Source organism: Coffea arabica, chromosome 8c, assembly GCF_036785885.1.
Source record: "Coffea arabica cultivar ET-39 chromosome 8c, Coffea Arabica ET-39 HiFi, whole genome shotgun sequence".
NCBI lineage: Eukaryota > Viridiplantae > Streptophyta > Magnoliopsida > Gentianales > Rubiaceae > Coffea > Coffea arabica.
Genome location: NC_092325.1, coordinates 2,184,991 through 2,211,540, shown reverse-complemented (window position 1 = coordinate 2,211,540; position 26,550 = coordinate 2,184,991). Strand labels below are relative to the sequence as shown.

Sequence of the window (26,550 nt, the reverse complement as noted above, 5' to 3'; positions counted from 1 at the left end):
ACACAGTGATCGTATTTGCTTCTTGTGTACTTCTGACTCATCATGAACTGGTCAAATCGTTTGTACCATTGTCTCGGTGATTGTTTCAATCCGTACAACGATTTGCTCAGTTTACAAACCCAATTTTCTTTACCAGCAACTTTAAATCCATCTGGTTGAGACATATAGATTTCCTCCTTCAAGTCACCGTGAAGGAACGCAGTCTTCACATCAAGTTGAGCTAGCTCCAAATTCAACTGCACTACCAAGGCCAACAAAATTCTAATAGAGAAATGTTTAACAACTGGAGAAAATACCTCATTATAATCAACTCCCTCCTTTTGAGCGTAGCCTTTAGCCACCAATCTTGCCTAGTAGCGAACATCAATCTTGTCAGGAAATCCTTCTTTCTTTGCAAATATTCATTTGCATCCAATTGCCTTCTTGCCCTTCGGTAGTTGTGTCAACTTCCACGTCTTGTTCTTCTGAAGAGATTGCATCTCTTCTTCCATAGCATCTTTCCATCTATCATTTTCTGTACTTTGAACTGCTTCAGAAAATGTGGATGGAACATCATCAATAACTGGAAGTGCATAAGCCACCATGTCAACAAAACGAGCAGGTTTATGAATTTCTCGTCTTGCCCTATTGACGGCAATTGACTCTTGCTGCTGTTGAGGTTCTTGGGTTGAAACCTCTTCCTCATCTGACTCCTCTTCTACCATGAGAGAGTCATTGATGGTGCTATTTGCTGGACTCACCATTATTTGCTCAAACTCCACCTGTTTCGGCGTACACTCCACCTGTTGCGGAGTACCACTGGTTCCATCTTGTGTTACCTTATTCAACATGGCAGATTCATCAAAGGTAACATCCCTGCTGATAATGGTTTTCTTTGCTTCTAGACACCACAACCGGTATCCCTTAACTCCAGCACTAAAGCCCATAAAGAGAGCCTTCTTTGCACGTGGATCCAATTTTGATTCATTTACATGATAATATGCGATAGAACCAAAAATACGCAAAGAATCATAATCTGTTGCAAGTTTTCCAGACCATACCTCTAATGGAGTCTTGCCACCGATTGCAGATGATGGCAAGCGATTGACGAGATGTTGAGCGTATGTCACAGCCTCAGCCCAAAACTTTCTGCCTAATCCAGCATTAGACAGCATGCAACGTACTTTCTCCACTAGTGTCTTGTTCATACGCTCTGACACCCCATTCTGCTGTGATGTTTTTCTAACTGTGAAGTGCCGAACTATGCCACATTCTTGGCATATCTTCTGGAAGGGATCACTCTTGTATTCTCCACCGTTGTCTGTTCGGAGAATCTTGATCTTTCTTCCCGTCTGGTTTTCAACCTGAGTTTTCCATTTAAGGAAAATCTCTAGCACCTCATCCTTGCTCTTCATAGTAAACACCCAAATTCTTCTGGAAAAATCATCAATAAAAGTGACAAAATAATACCTGCCACCAAGGGATGGAGTCTTGGCAGGTCCCCACACATCTGAGTGCACATAATCCAAAATACCTTTGGTATTATGGATACCAGTGCCAAATTTCACTTTTCTTTGTTTTCCCAGAACACAATGCTCACAAAATTCTAATTTGCAAACTTTCGTACCTTTCAATAATCCTTGTTTGGCAAGATTTTGCAAGGATTTTTCACCAGCATGTCCCAATCGCATGTGCCACAACTTTGTTGCCTCCGCATCCTTCTTGCTACTGGAAGATGTTGCCGCTGCTACTGTCCCAACAACTGTACTACCTTGGTAGTAATACAGATTATTCTTTCTCACACCTTTCAACATCACAAGTGCTCCAGAAGTTACTTTAAGAATTCCATCTCGCATCCTCACTTCCAGGCCTTTTGACTCCAAGAGTCCCAAGGAGATGAGATTCCTCTTCAAATTCGGCACGTACCGAACATCCTTCAGGATTCTGGTGGATCCATCATGATTACACAGTTTGATTGATCCTATCCCAACTGTTTTACATGGATTGTCATTTCCCATGTACACAACTCCACCATCAAATTCTTCAAATTCAAAGAACCACTCCCGCATGGGAGTCATATGGTAGGTACAAGCTGAATCCAAAATCCACTCATCTGGATGGGATGTTAAATGTGATATAGCCAACGAGAAATCTGATTCCGCATCACTTTTGCATTCTGCAACATTTACGTCTTGCGGAACTTTCCCTTTCTTCTTTAACTTTGGACAGTCTTTCTTCCAGTGCCCTTTCTCACGACAGAAAGCACACTCATCTTTGGCAACTCTGCTTTTCGATTTGGACCTTCCTCTTCTCCCCTTTGATTGGCTTTGTTGACGATCTCTTGCCACTAACGCTTCATCTGCTACAGCTACTTTCTTTTTCATTTTATCCTGCTTTCTCAATTCACGACTATACAAAGCAGAACATACAGCATCTAAAGACACATTTTCCTTCCCATGAAGTAACATAGTTTTCAAATGTTCAAATTCATCAGGAAGGGATGATAACAACATCAAAGCCAAATCTTCATCTTCAAAATTTACATCTAAATTAAACAGGTCTGCTACTAATTGATTAAACATAGTGATGTGTTCATTCATAGTAGTACCTGGTTGGTAATCGAAACGGAACAATCTTTTCTTCATTAGGAGTTTATTCTGACCACTCTTCTTCAGAAATTTCCCCTCCAATGCCTTCCACAATTTTCATGCAGAAGTCTCATTTTTGAAAGCATATTTTTGCTCTTTGGACAAACATGATCGAATAGTTCCGCATGCCAACCGATTTATGGTACTCCACTCCTTCTCTTCTATGTCATCTGGTTTCTTTTCTTCAATGGCAATGTCAAGACCCTGTTGGAAAAGGGAGTCCATGATTTCGCCTTGCCACATGCCGAAATGGCTAGTACCGTCAAATGTGTCCACCGCCACCTTCAAACTTGACATTGGAATCCTCGACCATGTGGACGAGGAAGCCGATGCCCCAGATATAATTCTTGACGTGAAATTGTCAGATGCCATTACAGACTCAAATGATAGTATTCAATATAACAAACTACAAACAAGCCAAAGGACGAACCTTCGGCTCTGATACCACTTGTTGGGGAAACCGGGTATTTTCCCACTCAAAATTACAACTAGTGATTAAACCGATTCAGTAATTCCCAGGAAAGATCGTCAAAACAATCTCCTTAGACAGAATTACCATTCCAAGTAAATTCCCAGGAAAGGCTGGAGGGGTCACAAGCGGTCCCACTTAAAACCCAGTCTCCTAGACAGAACTTACGTGCACGGTGTATTATCACAACTATACCCGTGTATACATAAATAATACGTACACGCGAATAAGAAAATACACCCAAGAGAATCGTATAAAACACTATGAATAAACCCGACAAATATATACAAATATATTGAATACTATATTACTACAGAAAAGAAACTACTAAATAAATGCGGAACAAATAAAAGAGATATGGAAAGAACGCACCCGAAAAATTGATAACGGAGTTCGGCTAATTTTGCCTACTCTCCGAGTACCACTCAAGCAGCCTGCTTTTATAATTTAGGAGAGAAGAAAGAATACAAAGAATTACAAAATCCTTATGGGTAATTCTTTGTTGTTCTTGGTACTTATCAATTGGGAGGACTTGAGAGCTATTTATAGCTCTCAAGCTAAGCTTCTTCCAATAACCCAACCGATGTGGGATTAAATTGTGCCAAAGAGAAGTCAACAATGTTGGCTTCCAAATTCAGGAATTGAGGCAGCCAACATTTGTTGAAATTCAACAGCATGTATATGCACATAAATGTACGATTGAGATTCACCAAAATGTCTCCTTAATTAGCTATTACTTGAACAGAATTTTCACTGACTTTTCATCATGGGCTGATGGCCCTGATGAAAGTGATGATACACTTCTTTATTCTGAAGAAAGATGGCAGAAAATTTTCTTTCCCGATACTTGCAATTTTCTTATTTAATGATTTTCATGGTTCTCAGCAAGCTTTTTCCATCAAGTTTCCTGGAAATAACCAGTCTTATGAAGTCCTCGTGCCGTAAGGTCTTGTAATTTGCTCCATTTTCTTTCACAAGATCAGGTAGAGGACCAATTTTTACACAGATATTAGGACTGTGAAATGCGGCAACTGAAAGTCTTTCTTTCTGGAAAAGCACAACAGCTCTATGTTCAATGCTGCAATATTCCCCATTACTCAATATCTGCATTCAAATTCATGGAGTCAATCAACTCAAATGCAAGTCCTCAACATTCAGAAGCAGGATCATTTTTATTTTTAAGTTGAAATAAGATTCGATGGTTACCTCCATGACATCACCAATGTTGATGATGATGGCTCCTGGAATGGGTTTAATGGGCACCCATTTACTGTTTTTCTTGATCTGTAGGCCCTGAACTTCATTCACTTGAACTAATAAGGTCAGTCCTGTGGCATCAGAGTGAGGAGCAAGGCCAATAACCTTGTCTGCTTGCAAGCATGGTGGGTAGTAATTCACTCTTATTCCTTGAACACAATCTTCATACAAGCTGCTAATTTTTTTGGCATCCAATCCAAGATTCATAGCCATGAGATTAAAGAGACTCAAGCAGAGTTTGTGCAATTCAGTTGAGTATTCATCCAAGGTTGATCTGGATGGGTTAGAGAAAGTTAGAAGCTCAAAGTGGAGAGAAATATGTTCAAATTTTTTCTGGTTTAAAAATTCCTTGTGAGCTTGCTATTACTTTGTTGTCTTAATACTGTGCTACCATGAAATCAGAACATTGCTTCAGGGAAAAATTCTTTTCTTGTCCATTAGGGACCTGCAGCAGTCAGTACATTGGACAAAGCTGACTAATGGGAAAGGGAAAGGGTAACAATATAAGAACTTGAAGAACAAGGATGGGTTTAAGAGAATTTGCATCACGATTTATCTGACGTACTATTTATGTGTACCTGAGATTTTGGATTGTTAGGCCAGAATCTCATATTTCTTTGGGAGGTTGGTAAGGAGTAAAGGAAGAGCAGGCCACCCCAGTCGAGCTTTTGGTCCTCCGATATGACAAATGCTTGACCATATCCTTCAAGATCATTTGGCAGTTGTGCATAGATCATCTTCTGCTCTAATGGCAGCTTGAAGAAGTCCTCTACGACAACCTTCATTTTCTCAATTGCTATTGTTGCCCCATGATTGATTAACTGTTTGAAGATTGAATTGCACAGACATAATTAGGAAGCAAAATCGTAGTTATATATCGAAAGCATGCAGGAACAAAATTCTCGAGTATGCATTTTACCCAAGAAAAGACTATGACGGTTTTAATTGGTAAGCATAAAAAGCTTTCCTGATTTTACCTGAAAGAAACCCCATTCTTTGCATGCCTGGTGAAGTTCTGCCATTTCATTTTGGTAATCTACATGGTCTGTTGCAAGCTTGCTCATATCAATGACTGGAATTTGTAAAGATTCATCAACTGAAACTTCATCAGGATTAAGTTCAGGTCTGATGTATCGATGTGGGATTTCTTTCAGGTTATTAGAAGCTAGTTCTTGGACATTCTCAACAGGGAGTGAACCACCAAGGTCTTTTCTAGTGTTGGCCACCTTAGCCTCCATTGCTCGATAATATGTTGGACATCAACCCCTATAAGTCTTATATATAGCAATCCCTTTCGTCACTTTCTTACTTTGCCTTGGCAGTATCAGAGAAAAATTATTTTACTCATATTGTTTGTTTGATTAATTGAGATTGTCCTGCCAGCATTTTTGTGATTGATATGTCGTATTTTGGTATCACTTCGTTTTCTTGTTTGAGAATGCAGCAGCCTTGGAGACAACGTTGGCATCTATGGAAAAGACAATAAGCTAGTTGGGGTAATTATAACTTCGTAGATTTAACGATTAACAAAAAAAAAAAAAAAAAAAAAAAAACTACTTCCCAGTAAAGCTTTTGGTATATGGATAAGTGTTTCTCTCGTCGTAAAGGGATTGTTTTTCCCCTTTGGATCTTGCATCTCTTGCATGATAAGGCAGTTCACCGTTCCACCATCAAGGTCTAAGAACATTACATCTGGCACACCTAAAACTTGAGAGCTCCAGCTCCAGCTCCTAATTTTGGCATGTTCCATCATCAAGGTGCAAGAACATTACATTTGGCACACTTGAGAGCTCCAGCTCCAGCTTCTAATTTTGGCATGAAAAGTAGATTGAAGCCAAAATGTGAAAGTAACATTTGCCAACCATATACACTTGATCCTTCAGAAGTTGGGCATAAAATGAAAGAGCAGCAGTTTTGGTCCCATACCATGAAAAGAGAGAATTGCAATTTTGGTCCCAAATATTTGGGATATAAGCGCTTTTAGTCTCTAAAATTTGAATCAAACCAAACGTAGTTCCAAATATTTTAGTTTTTATGTACATTTAGTCCTAATGACTAATTTTTACCACCTACTATTGGAATCAGGTTATGTGCCAGCAACTAATTTTTGAAAAAAATAATAAAATATTGTTGGTCATACTCTGTAATAAAATATGACTAATTACTCGTATGCTGGTTACTTGAGTAATTAGTCTTTGACCTAAATTTCTTTTTGCCAACCGAATCTTTGTTTTCTTGGGTTAAAGACTAATTACTCATGCGATCAGTATGTGGGTAATCAGTCATCTTTTACAATGAATTATGGCCAATAATATTTATTTCAAGTTTTTTAGTTCTTTTTTAAAAAATTAATTAACGTTACATAACAGTTAATGTGATTGGATTTTGATAGGAATTGATAAAAATTAGTCTATATATATATATATATTAAAAGCACCAAAGTAATACCCTTGTATAATTGAATTATGAAACATATTTTAAATTTCAAATAAGTTGTATAATAGAATTACATAAGATGGTAAAAAATTTAAGTCGTCAAAAGGGAAAAAAAAAGAGTTTGTAACTCTAATGAGCTAAAACCTAACAATGTCTATAACAACGACTAATTGGAAGCCATGAAGGGAACCTCAACAAGTTAAATCTAAACTAGAATTAAAAAAAAAATAGCCACATTTGTGTTAGTGATTAATTTTTTTTCCCAACAATGCCGTCATTGGAAATTTTAATGACTCTATTATATTCCAAACATGAGAGCACTCTTAATAATAATTAGGTTTTTTACTTGATTTGGACTTTGAGGTCTTGGTTTTGATCTAGAATTCTTCATGGAGTAGGAATTAATTTCTAAAAGTTTTAGAATTTATCCAGAAATATAGTATAGTTGAAATAAATCTCCTTTAGTCATGTAGGTGTCTGACTTTTATCCTCAGCAGTATGCACAAATGGCGCTATATCCGTCGTGTACTTAACTGAGCATTAGACAAGAATTTAGATTTTCTGGAAAGGAGATGAAGCCACTTGGAGTACCATTAATTTACTGGTTAATTAATTCTATCATTAAATCTAGGGCTTGAAGATTACAAAAAATACTCAGTAATCATAAACATTAAAGTCTGACTTTGGATTTCACCAAGTCAATAAGAGATATTGTTGACATAAGTGCCAACATTGATGTTACAAAATATGTATTTTTTATTTTTTATTTTTATAGCAAGAGAAGAGTGAATTTTAAAAAGTTGGAAGAGGGCATGGGGATTTGAATCAAAATCTCTAATTTCTAGAACCTCAACCTTGGAATTTGTGTTAACATAAGAATTAAAATTTAATCGAAATAAATTTTCTTTTGAGAGGAGCTCAATTTTGAAACTGTTGGAGGATGATCTTTTGAAATCAAACAAGAATAGAAAAGAAGGTTTCCTTAATATCAAGAAAGCTCTCTATTTTTTTCCCATTCAAAATAGAAGACAACATATATTCGTATCTGCTTGAAGTAGAGGTCTTGGATTCAAATTCCTCTTTCTGCGTTCATATTTCTTAAATCTCATCCCTCTTCTACTAATAATAATAATAATAATAATAATAATAAATACATACGTTTTTTCTATTTTAAAGATGTAGAACATTAATTATGAAAGGAAAGAAAAGAAAACTATAGTTTTCTTTTTCCTCCCAAGTACCTTTCTAAATTAATCTTATTCGAATAGAACAGAACAGTATATGTATAATATTTCTCTAGGCTATCTAGAAGCCTTTTGAATTCTTTTTTAGGCAATTCATGTAACACTGACTTTTAAGTTTTACTCTAGCAAGACCTATTTATTGAAATAAATTCCTAAGAAAATTTTAGGAACGGGTTCAAAAAAGTAGTGAAGTACAGAAAAAATACTTTAGCAGGATAAACCTAGAAGCTAAACATGAATTGGAAACAAAATTTGGTTAAAAAAATAAGTTTCCATGTGAAAATATATTGTGACTCTTAAGAAAAAGAAAACGGCTCATGACTATATACATGAAAGTAATAAGTGCAAATTGTAATAAATCGAAATAAATCAAAAAAATGACACAAAAATTTCAAATTAAACGAATGTAAGAAACTCATTTTATTTTTCAATAACAATGTAGACAAAAGGACACCAAGCATCTTGGAGGTTGGAAGGTTTATTTTTTATTATTTTTTTTAACATTAAGAATTGCACTATTCTATACTAATAGGGAACGAATTGAGTTACATGAGAAGTATCATCTAAACCATATTGATGCCTTGACACATCCTCTAGATTTTTTTAACTATAGGTTGTGAGACTTGAATTCCTGACCTATAACTCGATTCCTGTGAGTAGTTTTTCGATCATTAATTTACTTTGCATGATCTTCTGACTTGTGAAGTTATGAGTAGGATAACACTAATTTTCTTAATTGAGAATATTTCTTTTCAAAAAAAAAAACAGAGAAGAAAACGAAAGCAATATAGCTGCATACTAGAGTAAAAGAGAAAAAGAGGGCCTACGTACCCGTCTAGCATCGTTTTTCATTTCTATGGATATGCTTGGACAAATATTGATTAATAATGGAACAAAAAAAAAATACCTTTACTCCAATATTTGAATTAGTCTATGTCTAGATAATATATTTGAACATAAGAAAATGCATCTACATAGCTTATGTGTACGTTTTAATGTGGATATAGAGGTACAAATGTCATTATGTAATTAGGATTAAAGTTTACGAAAATTAGTCCTTTGAAATCATTTACAATAATTGAAAAATAAAGTCAGTTTTCAAACTAATATAGTTTTAGATCCTATAAAAAATTATTAGACATATTAGGTTAGTTTTTAGATTCCCAAGACATTTTATTTTTCATATCTCAATCAAAAGATATATTAGATTATCAAATAATAGTTGGTACTCAAGTAATGAGACTAAGAAATTCAAGTGATACTTAATGGATTCCCTTTATTAATTGATTGTTTTGAGATATCGCACTTGAGGAATATGTTTGGCAAGGGTATCACCAAAATAAATACTTGCAACATGCAATGCACGTACATCCATACTAGTAGGATTAAATGTGCAAATGTACTTAGAGATTGGAACATGTAGGATTACATTTGCTTTCTTCGAAAATTTAGGGACTAAAAGCATTCATCCCTCAAGCATTTGGAACCAAAACTACAATTTTCTTGTATGAAAAATAAACTGCGGATCAACTGCAAAATTAAAATTTGCTAAAGCAAGATTTGTCAAGAAATTACTGCATTTAATAAATGATGAAACAAGCAATGAGCAATGAAGGTGCTTTGTATCTCGCTTTTGCAAGGATGGGCATTTTTTTTATTTTTATTTTTAACCGAATCCCACATTATTATTCAAGCTGCCCAAGAATACAATGCAGGAAGGAAGGCCGCACCCTTACCTCTGAAAGGAAAAACGAAAATTACAAAAGTTCTGTATATCTAGGGCTAGTAACCCTCTAGTGCGACACGGTAATTGAGAAGCCCTAGTGAAGAGCTCGAAAGACCCACGCGTAGTACTGGAGGAAGCCAGTGAGTCAGCCACAGCATTTCCCTCCCTATAGCAGTGCTTGAACTGATGATACTCCGGATCAGCATACCGAATCGCACGCACGATAGGCCAAATGACCGCTGGACCTCCCCCTCCCCCCATAAACAATTGATCAAGACGAGACAATCAGATTCAACAATTAAATGCAACATCCCTCTTTGTCGCCCTAACTGAAGACCCAAAAGTAGCGCGCGCGCCTCCGCTTGGAGGGGACTTACCGGACCAAAGAAATCAGCAAAAGCCAGAATGAGCCTTCCACAGGAATCCCTAATCCCTCCACCACCACCCCCACCTCGAGAAGTAGAGCAACCATCTGTATTCAACTTAAGGAAACTGTCCGAAGGACACACCCATCGCACCAGAGTGGATATTAAGGACCTCCGAACCTCGGATAGCGAGTCTAGAATCGCCGCCCATTGAAGTGGTACCCTCGTCATGGTCGAAAAGTAAACCTGGATCAATAACCGCAGTTCATCGATGATCCATCCCCGAACCTTAACAATGGATATGTTCCGTCCCTCAAATCTAGCCATGTTTCTAGCCCGCCATAAGAACCAGACAATAAGCAACGGTAGCACACGGGATAGCCACCTCAATGCCGTCCCTTTGACAGGGAGCAACCACCATTTGTAGCATCGTGACCTAACACAAGCAACTGAAGGAATTGCAAAACCTAACGACTGCCCAAAAAAACCCCAAACCTCATTTGCTAGCGCCCCAGTAGCAAACACATGTTGCAGTGTTTCCAACTGAGGCGGCGAACAGCATTGACACCTAGAGGGGCCATGAACTTGAAACTTTGCTAACACATCATCCACCGGTAGCAGCTCATGCAACAATCTCTACATAAGAGAGGAAAATTTCGGTGGAAATAAAGAATGCCAGATATAAGTAAATGCCCATGACCGAATCCCAGAGGATCGTACTACCTGATATGCCGATTTTGTAGAAAACTCCCCCGAAGGTTCTAAGGTCCAAACTAGGCTATCCAAAACCTTACCAAAACAAAAGAAAGAAACCGCAGCCGCCTCTGCGACCTCTGAGGGGAAGGCAGCCAAGGCCAAATGATCCCATTGGCCCTCGCGCAAAAAGTCATGAACCCGAGCGTTTGACGCTAAATCTGGAAACCTCTATGCCAACGGACCTAGCCCACTCCAATTATCCCACCAGAAGGCAACATCCCCCCTAGACAAATCCCATTTTAGCCACATCTCCATGGAAGATCGAACCCCAAACATTCGTTTACCACTAGGGGAAAACTTAGTAGAAATAGAGACCTGATTTGGGTGTAACTCACCAACATACCTAGCCCTCATGAACTTGGCCCAGAACGAAAGCCCACATCTAAACAGCCACCATAGCTTGCAGGAAAAAGCTTCAATAATGGCTTGTAACGAACGAAAACCTACTCCACCCTCCTCCACGGACGACATAATTTCTTCCATGCAGACCAATGCTGCTTAAACCCAAACTCTGATTCCCTCCAAAAACACCGTACAAACATCCGCTCCAACATAGCAATTACCCCCTTTGGAGGCACCAATACTGCCAAAATATGAATCGGGATTGAGGACAGCACATGTTTTATGAGTAGAGCACGAGCACTCATTGACAGCCACCGGCCTCGCTAAGAACTCAAATGCTGTGAAACTTTATCCAATAAACCATTGAACAAGGATCTCACCCTTCTCCCAGCATACAAGGGGCAACCCAAGTAAGTGACCGGCAATTCTTTAAAAGAAAACCCCGTTGCTCGTGCAATCACCCTACGCAGTACAAGGGATACCTTCCTGTCCACCAAAAAATAGCTCTTAGAAGCGTTCACCAACTGCCCGGAGATCCTCTGATATTTGCCCAATACCTCCATAACACATGCTAATGAACGTTTACTACCATTACAAAAAATAATGATGTCATCAGCATAGGCAAGGTGTGTCAACGGCGGACATCCCCGGGCAACAAAGTACGAAGAAAATTGTCGGTCCCCCACCAAAGTGTTCAAGACCCTGGAAAGGACCTCAGCCGCAATGATGAATAGGGTCGGGGATAGTGGGTCCCCTTGGCGCAACCACCGAGAGGATCTGAAAAAACCACAAGGTTTCCCATTAACCAGAACAGGAAAATGGCATGTGGAGATCAACCACCAAATTATATCTATCCAGCGATCCTCAAAACCAAACTTTCTCATAACTTGAATAAAAAAACACCAAGACACCCGATTATATGCTTTGGCCATATCCAACTTCAGCGCAACATTTTATCCCCTAACTTTCTTCCCTAACGCCGAGCACATTTCTAGAGCCAATAATATATTATTAAAGATCTGCCTACCCTTCACAAAACCACTCTGCTGAGACGATATTAGCTTAGGCAGAATGACCTCCAAGCGCATTGCCAGCAGTTTCGATATGATTTTATTAACAAAGTTACATAGGTTGATTGGCCTAAACTCCGAAAATGAGGACGCACCTGGTATTTTCGGAATTAAAGCCAGCAGCGTCGATGTGTATCCCCAAGGCAGCTCCGTTCCAACGAAGAAATCACAAATCACCCGACAGACATCACCCTTTACTATTTCCCAACAGGAAGTGAAGAAAGAGCCCGTAAACCCATCTGGCCCTGAGCAACTCTCTCCATTCATCTGGAAAACCATTTTTTTAACATCTTCCTCAGTAGGGACTTGTTGAAGAGCCTCATTCTCCTGCTCAGAGACAATTGAGGGGATAGCGTCTAAGCATGACTGATCTACCTGTACTTGATCAGATAGCGCCAGAACTTTAGCGAAGTACTCAACCGCCATGTCTTCAATTTTAGGTAGCTCGTCAACCCAGACTCCATTCTTATCCTTCATTCAATGTATATAACAACGCGCCCGTCTTTACTTGAACTGGCCATGAAAGAACCTAGTATTGGCACCACCTTCCTTTAACCACCGGATACAAGTTTTTTGATGCCAATATCTAGATTCCCTCAATAGAGCTGCCTTGAGGTCACATTGCGCCTGGAGAAGCCGTTGTTGCCCTTCCTCCGTCGGGCTTGCCTCCAATGAACATTCCAATAACTGGACCTGCTCTTCCCATTCCCGGACGCGATCAGTAACATTTCCAAATGTCTCCTTGTTCCATACCCGTAACGCATGCTTCACCGCCTTTAATTTCAAAATCAAAACCTTAACCGATCGCCCCTCACACTCCATCTCCCAAGCTTGACGCACCACCTTAAGGAAGTCACCGTGGGACCTCCAAACATCCAAGAAACGGAAACTCCGAGGACCTCCGCCGACAGCCAAGAAACAAGTTACTAGTAACGGAGAATGATCCGAAGAAACTCTACTCAAATGTGCCACTGAGGTATTAACACCTAGATCTAACCATGACTGGTTTACCAAAACTCTATCTAGACGCTTCCAGATTCGAGCCCTCCCTAGACGATTATTGCACCATGTGAACTTTGACCCAAAGAAACCCAAGTCCGTCAAGCCAGCACCATCAGTAAAATTTAAAAAAGACTCTGCCTCAGAGAAACGAAACGGCCGACCTCCTTTCTTCTCCTTAGACCCAACAACGACGTTAAAATCACCCATGAAGATTGTCGGCTCTCCCAACCAATGCGCTCTTGATAATTGCAGCCAGAGCAGTTCACGCTCATCTAGGTCACACGAAGCATGAACAAAGGTTGCAATAAAAGAGCGGGGAAAATAAGTATGAGCAATTTGCAACACCAAAAATTGATGAGAAGCCGCAACAATGTCACACTTTGTTAGGTTGCGATTTTATTATTTATTTTATTATTAATTTCCTCTATTACCTGATCTGATGTGGATTGTTTAGTAGATTCTACTCACTTTTCGTAATTTGCATTTATTTCAGGGAGTAGAACGAAAATACCACAACCAATGCCAATTTGGCATTCATCAGGAAAGAGCTCAAGTAGCAGGCATCCAGGGGCATTTTGAAACAAGAAAATGTGGCCCTTTTTGGTAATTTGCGGAAGACAACTTTCAAAAAGGAACAAAAAGGCTGAAGTCTTCTACAAAATGGAGGCCGCCGCACAGTAGAATGAATATAGGACTATTAGATAGGAATTAGAATGAGGAGCAGAGGATTTTGTCACCTTTAGCTTAGCTTTATTTTGACTTTTCCTTCTTAGCTTTTGGGTAATGGAATTCTCCTACGGATGTCAGGAGAAAAATTGGGAGAAGTGTGACTTTCCTTCCTTTTAGCCTTTTAGCAGTTTCTTTTTCTTCCTGCGTATAAGCAGACAAAGTGAAGACATTAAATCATCCTCTGCAACTTTGTGTTTCTTTATTCCTTCTATCGAATTGAATTTGCCCATTGTCCAACTGATGGCCGTGGCTCTCTCTTCAATCTTGTATGGTTTTTTCGCATCAAATATGAACTAATTCCTTCACTCTAGTCAAAAAACAACGGAGGTTTGGCTCAGCTAATATTCTGAGATCGATTTAATTTTATCTTTTCCTTTATTTATTGGTATTCGCATATTTCTTGGTTGCAGTACTTATGATTATTTAATTAATTGATTGTCTTGAATCCGGATAGTTAGTCAATTTGGTAATGTGATGCCCCAGTCAGTTCGTAAGTTGATATTAGGGTTATTCATTAATTGATGTGGTGAAATTAGGGTTTTAGAGCTAAGGAGAAAATCCTAATCTCGGTTAAGATTAAAAACCCTAGTTTATGTATTATTATTCGTAGGTTCGAGCTATAATTTATATTCAATGTTCTAGTGTGTGTTTTGGCATATGTAAGTTTAGGATTCGTTTTAGTTTACAAAGGTTTAGCAAGTTTGAAATGGTTAGCAAACTCTAGATTAGCAAACCTCTAGTGTTACAATTTATTAGAAACCTTAAGTAGGGGTTTTATTTATCGCCCGCCTTTTCTACATTTTCTTTATTAGAAAATTCCCCAGATAATTTTTATGAGTAAATATAGGTCTTAGATGATTTTTCTAGTATCGGTTAGTTTTTGAGAAATTAAGAACATATACCGGACGTGGGACCCACTAGTGCGGAAAGTTAGGAAAAATTCGACCAACTAGGTTAAGTTTTGGATACTGGATTTAAATTACCGGATGTTATGAGATAATTAGAGGTTGCTATTTGGATTGTTGTGAGAGGAAACAAAGAGATAGAGATGCATTAATTATAGTGACAAGTGTCACTTAGAGATTAAGTCTTGATCCTTGACCACTATTCATCCTTTTTCCATTTGACTAAATAAACCAAAACAAAATTGGATTAAAATCATCTCCATTTCCAAGCTGTTGAAGCCGGCTCTCTCTCTTGCAAGAAGAAAAGAAAACTCTCCAAATTCCTAACTCTAATCTTGCTCAAATTCAACAATCCAACCGTTTAATCTTGCAATTACTCCATAAAACCCCTTCACTTAGTGATTTGGAGGTGATTGGTGAAGTTGTTTGGAAGGCTAAGGTGTTGAATTGCTTCCTTCCTTGTCTTATAAGGTGAGTGACTAAGGGACTACTCTTGTCTTTCCAATAATGCTTAATTAGTGACCTATGTGAATTGAAGTGGTGAGATTAGGTGTTACTTCATGATTTAGGTTGAGATTGATGACATTTTCTATTTATACTTGATTTTCCTGATTTCATGTGAGTTATATGTTGTGGTCATGTATGATGATTGAAAATGATCTAGAATGAAGCCTTGGTGTGTGAATGGTAGTTATTTGCGAAAAATTTCCGCATTTGAACGGAAATTTCGGAAGTAAGGGTTTGAATTACCCCCTTCTGCTCGGCACTATTCATCATAGTTAAAGGCCGAATCAGCCTTGGATTAAAACATGAAAGTTGTAGGGAATGATATTTTAGAGATTCTTGCAAAATTTCAGGTCAATTGGAGCAATGTAACTTCTGAAAAGACTAAATTACCCCTACTGCCCTGTTTCTACCTGAATTTGATAATTGCGTCTGTAATTGGATTATTTTGGTTGGAAATATTTCGGAATTGGTTGTTGAGGTCTTCTGATGAATTGTAACCATGTATCTTAGCTTTCGGATGGCTTTGGAATCACTTGATTTGGACTTAGATAGCCTGACTTATGAAGTTTGAACCAGAATGCGGTTTGTGAACCTGTTTTTGCGGTTCTGGTGTGGTATATTGCATTTTTGACCTAGTTACACTCGAAACTGGACTGAGTGGTCTTCTTCAACATTGTAGCCTCTTAAGTCCTGAATATACTTGCAAAAGTTTCTATCAAATGGATCTATGTAGCCTGAGTTATGGCCAAAATAGTCACATCTATTCCAAACTACAAATTCTGTCGCATTTCTGGATTTAGCTTCTGCCCTGTTTTGTCCGTTTTGATAACGCACAAACTGGGTGTTGGCCTCTTTATAACAAATATAGATCTTGGTTTTAGTTTCGAAACGGTATAAAGTGCGTCGAAACCCGAGTTCCGTAGCTCCCGTTATGACCAAAACAAGATCGATCGTCAGAACTGCCTTTGAATCTGGACAGTTCTGACGGGTACTTTGGCACTCAATTTTCGTTCTGTTCTGAATGGATTGAGGTCTTAGCCAAAATATCAAAGTTTTATCCTTATGTCTCAGCTTTCTAATGCCTTTGGAATTTCCTGATTTGGATTTGTGAGGTGGGAGTTATGGTCCAGTAAACATACCCTGTCCGTTACTCTAAAGTGCGAATTTCTGGAATGATTTTCCATACTTTCGACCTATTTCTGTTCAAATCCGGACTTAGGTGTCTTCATGAAAATTGTAGCCCTTCCTCTGAGCTTCGTAACGGTACCTCATGTACCTTGACTGACACTTGTAGCTTCGATTGTATTCAAAAAAGTTTTGACGGCAAAGCGATTAGGTTACCCTTTTCTGATTCCGTATGCCGTTTCCGCACTCGTATGTGCCGATTTTGCCGTTTTGCTTGTTTTAAGTATGTTAGTAGCCGTTTGTGAGATATTGTGACACAATCTTCTATTTCAGACGTTGGTGAGTTAGGTGGAGCCGGTGGAGCCTACTAGCTACTCCTCGCAGCACGAATTTCGTACTTTTGCTCTTTTGTTCATTGGGTAAGTAATCAGGCCGCTCTTATGTGTTAGTTGCTTATGTGTTTCGATATGTATGAAGAGGGTACCTAGGCGAGGGTGTACTTTATCGCACTCGACCTAAACCCTAATTTGCGCACATATTTGTACATGGCTTATGTATATGAGCAATTTTGGAACTAAAACCCTTGAACTTATGGCTCGGGGTGACTTTTGAATAATTTTGTGAAGTTTGTGAGTTTGGGACCCGATCTCAATACTTAGATGGACTATTCGAGCCGGTTAGGGTTTGGTCGAAGTCAGTCCAACCTGGTTTGAGGTCACCAAGTTTGTGAATCCGGTTCACCGAGTATGTGGACCAAGTTTGTGACCCGAGCTTGTGAACCAAGTTCAATTTCGTTCGCTCAAGCAAGTTTGTGATGTGTCTGGCCAAAGAGGGTAATAAGGTGTACGGTGGGAGAACAAGTGGAGTTCTACGGACCATTATTTGTGGTCGACAGAGTGTCGGCAGGAGATCATACATGGCACATGAATTGGCTTTGGAGCCACCCGTATCCTTATTATGTGATGTTATTTTTCTGCTTTTGCTTTACTCTTACTGTGTAATGATTAATATGTGAGATTTACGCTTTTGCCTCTGTTTACTTACTAAGCATATAGTTTACCCCTTTTCTTTTGTTTTCCTTAACAGGGGCCGACACGGGGACTTTTGGCACATACACTAGTATAGTTAGATTTGCATGTAATAGTTGGACAATTAGGATGTTTGTTTTAATTTTGGTGGTTTGTATAAGGACTCTCCTTAGGGTCTACTCTTTGGTTTTGGTTATATTCATAAGGATGTAATGGGATGATTAGAACACTTTTGGGATTGTATATATTGTATATAGTGCTCTTTCGATTTATCTAATTTTATTGCTTTTAAATTTCGAATCCTGACGCGAGTTAGGCAGGCGTCCCGCCGATACCATAGGGTTCGCCCTTGGGAGAAATGGGATCGTCACAGGTAATCTATTGTCAATTAGGGCATTTAAATCCGTAATTGTTTAATTGCCTTGAAATAATGACAACTGGCACGATTAGATTTGTGTCAGTGGGATACACGGGCTAATCTAAAATAACCTTGGTAGTGCATTATTTGGTTAGAATAGAGTTTCTCTAATACGTAAGGCAATTGAGGAATTAAATCTTATGGGCATACCTAAGATTATTTCTCAATTAGAGTAGTGATTAACGGGCGTACCTTAATCATCGACACAGTAAGGAGGGGTTGACTGTCATCGCTTGTTTGGCAGTTATAACCTATTTATCAATAAATAATTAGAATTGCTTGTGCATCGATGATCAATTAGATGAACCATTGCTGAAGTTATTTCTTGACTAGACCTTTAATTATTATTACCTTGATTTTAGTGAATTGTCATTTAATTTTTAGTTGGATATTTTATTCTTAGTTGAATTATTTTAATTGTCACCATTTATAAAAAACACCCCCTGTATTATTTTGAATTTCTAAAGAGACAAATATCTCCAATTTCTGAGGATACGACCCTACTTGCCCTGTTTACAAATTTATAATTATTTGTGAAAAAGTCATCCCATTTAGGTATATCGGATCAAGCAAACTTTTCGGGAACAGGGTGAATCAAGTAACCCATTGCACACCTAGAGTCCTTCCTCCAGTACTTGGAATCGGATTTTAGTTATTTTAATTGGCAATTAGGTTTATTTTTATTATTGTACAGGCCCGACACCTGTCACACTTATATTCAACATCATAAAAAATCCAAATCCTACTTTCCTCATTAGAGACACCAAACAGGAAACCCAACTTCCGACGAACAATATCCAGATGCTCACGACCTACCATTGGTTCACACAGTGCTAATAACGAGATTTGATGTAGACGTTTCAATTTTCTCAAGCGAGCAAAAGTAAGAGCATTGTCCACCCCTTTAGCGTTCCAGAAAAGAGACTTAATCATGACTCCGAGCAGCAAAATTTTTAGGGTGGTACACCATTTCTCTTTGATCGGCGGTGAGTGACCTGCTGCCATTCATCTGGGTTCTTCAGTCCATCCAAACGCCGCCGCAAGTCATCCATGGATGTGCCTGTCACCTCACCAGTCTTGCGATGAAAGAGGTTGAGAGTGGCTACCATCGCAGTTTGCTGGCTATCCACCTCTGCCTGCACCAGGTCCCGCAAGTCTACTTCTAGTTCCATTCTATCACTCGCTGGCTCGACACTACCAGCCGAGGCCACAGCAACATCTTGGACATCAGCATCAGTTTCACTGACAACCTGGTCAGCAATAATATGAATCAATTGGTCCGCTGCAACCTCTATCGCCACTTCAACTATTTCAGGAAGGGTTAGAGACACCCCATTCTGCGTCAAGGTAAGATCTAGGGGCGATTGGTGCCGAAGATCATCCGTCACAAGTGCTGAAACAATAACACCATTCTCGAAGGCCTGTCGCAAATCAGATTCTAGCTACACCAAGATGCCATGATCAGTATGTTCCTACTTCTCATCCAGTGAAGGTGAGCTATGTAGCCCCTCGCTTTCTGGTTCCGCGTTGCCCATAGCCACTAAAGGCACGAGATGCTCCACCTGCACTTGCGGAGCATCTACCTTCAACGGATAGAGCTTGCCCACAGCCACTAAAGGCGCGGGACGCTCCACCTGCACTTGCGGAGCGTTTACCTTCGACGGGCGAAGCGCAGGATACTTCACGTGACATTGCTCTTCGCCATGGCCCTGACTGATGCAGAGGTCAGTGGAGGCCTGCTTATCTAAGGTCTGGAAGCTACAAAAGATGGCGGAGAAGTAACTTCGGAGAACCATAGATGAAAAGGATTTGTTATTTCTTAGTAACCGAGAGATTACAGGGAAAGAAGGAATGAAAGCTATGAAAAGACAAGTGAAAGGCTATGACGAGTTTTTTATCAGATATCCCATTGCCTGGCTCTAACTTTTCTATTTATAACATTCTATGTCAGCTAGCTAAGAGCGGCTATCAACTGCTGCTGACGTCAAAAGATTCCTTACTAACAAACTTATTAACAAACTATAACTGCATGGAAAAAATAACGTCTGCATGGCCGTAACTAACGTCTCTGCATGGCCATAACCACTCCAGCTAGCTGTATTTCCACTGCGTTTCCGTTGCTGCATTCGGCACCATGTGGGCTAACCAAGTGCGTGTATCAATACCCTCCCCTTACAAGGTCCTTGTTCTCAAGGACTGAAATTGGGAAATTGCAATTGAAGATCCTGTAAATATTCCCATGTTGCATCCTCTGGAAAACTGTTGCTCCATTGGACCAACACTTGCGTAGCCGCGGCCCTTCCTCGTTTGACCAAGCGCCTATCCAATATTGCTATAGGCTCTAACAGAAGTTGACCCTGCTGTGAGACCCCAGCTGGGATGTGAGCCTGAACGACCCCTGAACCCACCTTCCTTTTGAGCACAGAAACATGAAAGGTATTGTGAATACAAACGTGTGCGGGCAGTGCCAACCTATACGCTACTGTGCCAACTCTTGCTATCACCTGAAATGGACCAAAGTAGCGTGGAGATAGTTTCTGGCAGTGATGACTCCTCAATGAGTGTTGTCTATAAGGTTGAAGCTTGACATAAACCCAATCACCAACGCTGAATTCCCTTTCTGTTCTATGTTGATCGACCAATTGTTTCATTCTGTGTTGTGCCTTAGTCAGGTTGTGTCGTAGAGAATGAATGACCCTCTCCCTAGCATGCAAACTTCTGTCAACCGATTCCACTGATGTAGTTTCAGGTAAATAAGGGACATGAAGAGGTGGAGTTTGGCCATAGACTATCTCATAAGGAGTGAACTTAGCAGATGAGTGATAGTTGGTGTTGTACCAGTATTCTGCGAGTGGTAGCCATAAGCTCCACTCCTTAGGATGATCACTAGCCATACATCTCAGATAATTTTTCAAGCATCTGTTAACCACTTCCGTCTGACCATCACTCTGAGGGTGGTAAGTAGTAGACATGTTCAACTTGACATGTTGTAACCTGAAAAGCTCTTGCCAGAAGGAGCTCAAAAAAGTGGGATCCCTATCACTTACAATCGTCTGAGGTAAACCATGCAACCTGTAAACCGTATCCATGAATAGTTGAGCAATTGAAATGGCTGTGTAAGGATGGGCCACTGCCATAAAGTGCGCATATTTGCTGAGCCTATCAACCACCACCAGAATCACCTTCTTGCCATGTGAGGGTGGCAATCCTTCAACAAAATCCATAAATATGTTTGTCCAGATCCTATGAGGTATAGGCAACGGTTGCAGCAACCCCGGATAAGTTGCATTATCTGATTTATGCCTCTGACATACATCACAAGAGGCTACATGCTGAGCCACATCCTTAATCATGTGTTGCCAATATAAGACCTGTTTAAGTCTCCTGTAGGTCACCTCTACTCCAAAATGCCCTCCCTGTGAACTAGAATGCCACAAGGAAATCAGCTTGTTCCTCAACGCCTGATCGTTGCCTACCACCAGTCTGTCTTTCCTTTTTAGCAATCCTTGCTGCCAGGAGTAACTACCAAGGAGGTGGTCATTGTGAGCTACCTTTTGAATCAACTCCTGAATGTGCCTATCTTGCTGCCAACTGTGTTGTATATCTTTGATCAGTGAAGAAGTGATAGTGACCAAAGCATACATTGAACCTTCCTCTAGTGGTCTTCTAGAAAGTGCATCTGCAACAATATTATCGCATCCCTTTTTGTATTGCACCTCATAGTCAAACCCAATTAGTTTGGCTATCCATTTCTGTTGCAAAGGTGTGTGCACTCGCTGCTCCATTATGTACTTCAGATTCTGATGATCAGTTTTAATAGCAAAGTGCCTGCCCACCAAATAAGCTCTCCACTTCAAGATTGCAGTCACTATTGCCAACATTTCCTTTTCATACACAGATAGAGTTTGATGCTTGGGACCCAAGGCCTTGCTGAAGAATGCCAGAGGTTGCCTCCTTTGCATCAGCACTGCTCCAATTCCATTTCCAGAAGCATCAGTCTCCAGTATGAACTCCTGAGTGAAGTTTGGTAGAGTTAGGACAGGAGGCTTACTCATGGCTTCCTGCAAGTGCTTGAAAGCAAGAGTGGCCCCCTCACGCCACTTGAACTGGTTCTTTTTAAGCAAATCTGTTAATGATTTTGCAATTTTTCCATAGTTCCTTATGAATCTCCGGTAGTATCCGGTAAGCCCCAAAAATCCTCTTAATTCTTTGATTGTTCGAGGTATAGGCCAATTCATGATTGCAGAGATCTTCTGTGGATCGGCCTGAACTCCGTTGGCATCAATAACATGTCCCAAATAGTCAATCTGTTGCTGAGCAAAAGCACACTTGCTTTTCTTTACCTTCAAAGAATGCTGCCTTAACAATCCAAACACGATGTTAAGGTGTTGTAGATGTTCCTCCCACTCTACACTGTATATCAGGATGTCATAAAAAAAAGACCAGAATGAATTTTCTTAAGAATGGCCTGAAGATATCATTCATCAAGCTCTGAAAAGTTGAGGGAGCATTGGTTAGCCCAAAAGGCATAACCAGAAATTCATAATGACCATCATGAGTTCTGAAAGCTGTCTTCTCCACATCTTCAGCCTTCATCCTGATCTGGTGATACCCGGACCTTAGATCCAACTTGGTGAAAAATTTTGCCCCATACAATTCATCCAGCAACTCCTCTATCAAAGGAATAGGGAACTTATCCTTTACCGTGGCATTATTCAATTGCCTGTAATCAACACACATCCTCCATGAACCATCTTTTTTTTTCCTAACACTATTGGAGAAGAAAAAGGACTAGAGCTGCTTCTGATAATGCCACACGCAAGCATCTCCGCCACTAGCCTTTCGATCTCACACTTCTGGAAGACAGGATATCCATAGGGCCTCACATTGATAGGTTTAGTCCCCTCTTTCAGAGTAATTTTATGGTCATGAGACCTTTCTGGTGGCAGATTGTTAGATTCATGAAACAAATCGCTGTACTCATCCAACAAGTGTTCAAGTTCTACTGAATGGCTTACCTAATGTTCACTTATGTCAGTGGAGATGGTGCGGAGAGATAGTGGTTCTGAGGTAGGGTCCTGTACTACTCTGATCAGGCATAACTGTGCCTTAGCAATCTGCTCAGGCTTTTGAAGGAGCTTTTGCATCTTCTTCTGCCGGATTAGCTGCAATCCTTGCTGTTTGATTCCTCTTAGGACCACTTTGTGACCAGCTTGCATAAATTCCATCCGCAGTTCTCCAAAATTCCACTTCACCTCACCGAGGGTAGTCAGCCATTGCATGCCAAGAACTAGCTCACAACCACCTACTGGTAACATAAGTAAGTCTGCCTTGAACTCTTGTTTTTGCATTTTCCAAGTGAAGTCCTTACAAAGGTCCTGAGTGGTCAACTTATTCCCATCAGCTACTTCTACCACCAAGGGATCAACCCTCTGTGTAGTCAAACCCAACTTCTGTACTACCTTAGGGTGAATGAAATTATGGGAGCTACTACAATCTATGAAAATGTTCACAGGCTGCCTTCCCGCATGACCAGTGACTCTCATAGTTCTAAAATTAGGAACACTCATGTTGGTCATGGCATTAAGAGAAATGTGTGCCAGTTGACCTTCATCCAGTGTGTCTTCTTCACTACCTGACTCATTCTCCTCCTCCCCTGACATATCATCCCAAACCTCCAACCTGTGGAATTGTTTATTACCACATCTGTGTCCAGTTGTGAACCTCTCATCACACCAAAAGCATAACCCCCTAGCTCTCTTCTCATCCATTTCTGCTCTACTCAACCTCTTGAAAGGTTTCTTAACGACTAACTCCTTCTGCTTCTCATTACTAGGCAGTGCTGGAAAGGTAGGTAGGGGTAGGAGTGGCTTAGAATCTACCTTCCATTTGTGACCAGATAGATTGGCGTGGAAGGAAGCGGAATTGCTGGTATGACCTGGATAACTTGTGAAAGGTTTGGATAATCCCTTCCCTTTCTGCTGCACAAGCACCTTAGCTTCTTCAGTCTTGGCCAGGGTCCTAGCATGCTGCACGTTTTTAGGCATGAACATCCTTACAGTCAACTGGATTTCTGGTTTCAACCCACTCACGAAACAGCTTGTGGCGTAGTCCTCAGGAAGCTCCACCCTGTTAAGCAGCTCCTCAAAGAGGTCGTGATACTCCTGTACTGTCCCAGATTGTTTCAAGCTTTTAAGTTCCCCCATTGGATCGTCATACAAGGAATCTCCAAACCTGGAGGACAATTCTCTTATATACTCCTCCCAAGCCGGAATCTCCCGCGTAAGTCTGGATCGCATGAAAATTTGGTGCCACTGGAGAGCTTTTCCCTCCAGATTCATTGCAGCTATTTTGACCTTCACCGAGCTTGGCGTCTCATCTATTTCGAAAAACTGCTCACACTTGTACAACCATCCCCTAAAATCCTCCCCATGAAATTTTGGGAAATCAATCCGGGATAAGCGAGAGGGAACATGGTAATTCCCTTGATTGCTGTTTGAAGAATCCGAATTATGAGGGGAGTCATTTCCTTCTACTGGACCCTTCTGTGCATGTAATTGAATCACCAAGTTCCTTAGAGCTGCCATCTCCCTTTCGAACTGTTCCTGTTGTTCCTTCAGCATGGAGCGAACATGTTCCTCCATCTTTCTGACGTCTTGAGACCTAGTGTCCTCTGCCATTGGTGAACTAAGCTGGTTCAACCCAGCTCTGATACCACTGATGCAGAGGTCAGTGGAGGCCTGCTTATCTAAGGTCTGGAAGCTACAAAAGATGGCGGAGAAGTAACTTTGGAGAACCAGAGATGAAAAGGATTTGTTATTTCTTAGTAACCGAGAGATTACAGGGAAAGAAGGAATGAAAGCTATGAAAAGACAAGTGAAAGGCTATGACGAGTTTTTTATCAGATATCCCATTGCCTGGCTCTAACTTTTCTATTTATAACATTCTATGTCAGTCAGCTAAGAGCGGCTATCAACTGTTGCTGACGTCAAAAGATTCCTTACTAACAAACTTATTAACAAACTACAACTGCATGGAAAAAATAACGTCTGCATGGCCGTAACTAACGTCTCTGCATGGCCATAACCACTCCAGCTAGCTGTATTTCCACTGTGTTTCCGTTGCTGCATTCGGCACCATGTGGGCTAACCAAGTGCGTGTATCACTAACGGTAGCAGTGGCCATAGTATTTGGGTATGTTTTCTGGTTCAAGAGCTTCCAGAAACCATCACCATCCCCCATATCCACCCAAACCCTCGTCGGCAACGGTTTCAACAAATCTACCTCAACACAGACGCGAGCAACATTCGGCCGAGAAATAGAAGAAGTTGCAGAGTCAACAAATAGAGGGTTTCCCAGGAAAGAAACAATATGGAACAAGCATTGTTTGTCAAATAAATGGACTGGTAATTTGGGTAAACTAAACCATACTGGAACCAACGATGATTCTCGATCAACATGGAATTTAGAGGTTCACTTAAATACTCTCATGGGGCAACCATAAACATACCAAATATTCCTAACCCAAACCCGCAAGAAATCTGCCTCACTGTTAAACTTTAGCAAAACATGTCTGAAATCAAGCAGGCCCACTGAAACGGAATCCCTTAGATCAAGAGAGAGGAAGAACTTACGTAGATCTGGAATTGTCAGCCATCCTTTTGAAAACTTGCCAACCAGAGAGAACCGAAACGAAGAAGCAATAGGAAATATATCCTCAGCATTAAACACAACAACAGGTTCCCCACGATGCGTAGCCAAAGTAGCTTGAACCTATCGCGTCTCCAGCGAAGAGGGCTTCGCAAACAACGCTGAGAAGGATTTTTTCGTAAAGGAAGGGGAGGAAGAACCCGTGTGACCCCCACCCAGCGGTGGGGGGCAGCCACGGCTGCCATGCAAATCAAAACAGATTGTAGAAAAAAACCTATCAAAAGAAAAAGAAAAAGCAAAAGCAAAAGCAAAAGCAAAAAGAAAAAGCTCTCTTTCCGTTGAAATTTCTCAACAGTGCTTCCACCATAGCTGGAATGAAGGTTGTTGCAGAACAATCAACGCAGGAGCAACGCTCCGTTCTATCATCGACGCAGGTATAGGAATGGACAGGAAACCAACTTTTGGTGTGATCGATGGCACCCTATAGGGCCATTGTATCTGCACTTCTCTGAGAACTGGCTTGCTGGCTTCAATCTAAGTCTGATCCTCCAGTAAAATGTTTCTGTGCGGTCCCCTATTTTCGTCTTATACTCATGCAATCTTGGTCCAGAAGGGGAGGTGGGAGAAGGGGCAAAAATTAGGGAGGGGAGAAGTTAAGCTTTCCTCACTCTGAACGATTACTTGTTTGTAGGAATGAAACTTCCATCAGTTAGGATTTGAAAGTGACATTCGGCAGCTAGGGGCGATTTCCGCTGCTACCAATGGCAGTGTTCCTCAGATTTTTTTTTATATTTAAACTAGAGTAGAAATTTCATCAGTAGCAAACCAATGGAGCTAACATGAAAGCGGATAGGTAGAAATTGTTACACCAACGATTCACAAAAGTAACCAAGA

At 40.3% G+C, this 26,550-nt stretch overlaps 2 protein-coding genes across 2 annotated transcripts; both read right to left on the bottom strand.

Annotated features, from left to right (window-relative positions):
• Nucleotides 1-3,801: 3,801 nt before the first annotated feature.
• Nucleotides 3,802-5,716, bottom strand: LOC140013815 (S-norcoclaurine synthase 1-like). The gene is made up of 4 exons (XM_072063968.1): nt 5,331-5,716; nt 4,932-5,174; nt 4,303-4,653; nt 3,802-4,200 (listed from the first exon to the last, which is right to left on the bottom strand). Exons 1-4 carry the CDS (start codon nt 5,589-5,591, stop codon nt 3,955-3,957), a joined length of 1,101 nt encoding a protein of 366 aa, XP_071920069.1. The 5' UTR covers nt 5,592-5,716; the 3' UTR covers nt 3,802-3,954.
• A 7,080-nt stretch (nt 5,717-12,796) lies between these two features.
• On the bottom strand, nt 12,797-13,501 carry LOC140013753 (uncharacterized). Its single transcript, XM_072063840.1, has one exon. The coding sequence runs from the start codon at nt 13,499-13,501 to the stop codon at nt 12,797-12,799; it is 705 nt and encodes a 234-aa protein (XP_071919941.1).
• Between the last annotated feature and the right edge of the window lie 13,049 nt (nt 13,502-26,550).

Bases quoted from the DNA above. Each gene is read 5' to 3' on its own strand.
- LOC140013815 (XM_072063968.1), bottom strand. From the start codon at position 5,591: ATGGAGGCTAAGGTGGCCAACACTAGAAAAGACCTTGGTGGTTCACTC. The intron at 5,175-5,330 runs GTAAAATCAGGA...ATCTTCAAACAG, and splicing joins AAGAATGGGGTTTCTTTCAG to TTAATCAATCATGGGGCAAC. The intron at 4,654-4,931 runs GTACACATAAAT...CTCCACTTTGAG, and splicing joins CTAACAATCCAAAATCTCAG to CTTCTAACTTTCTCTAACCC.
- LOC140013753 (XM_072063840.1), bottom strand. From the start codon at position 13,501: ATGGGTGATTTTAACGTCGTTGTTGGGTCTAAGGAGAAGAAAGGAGGT.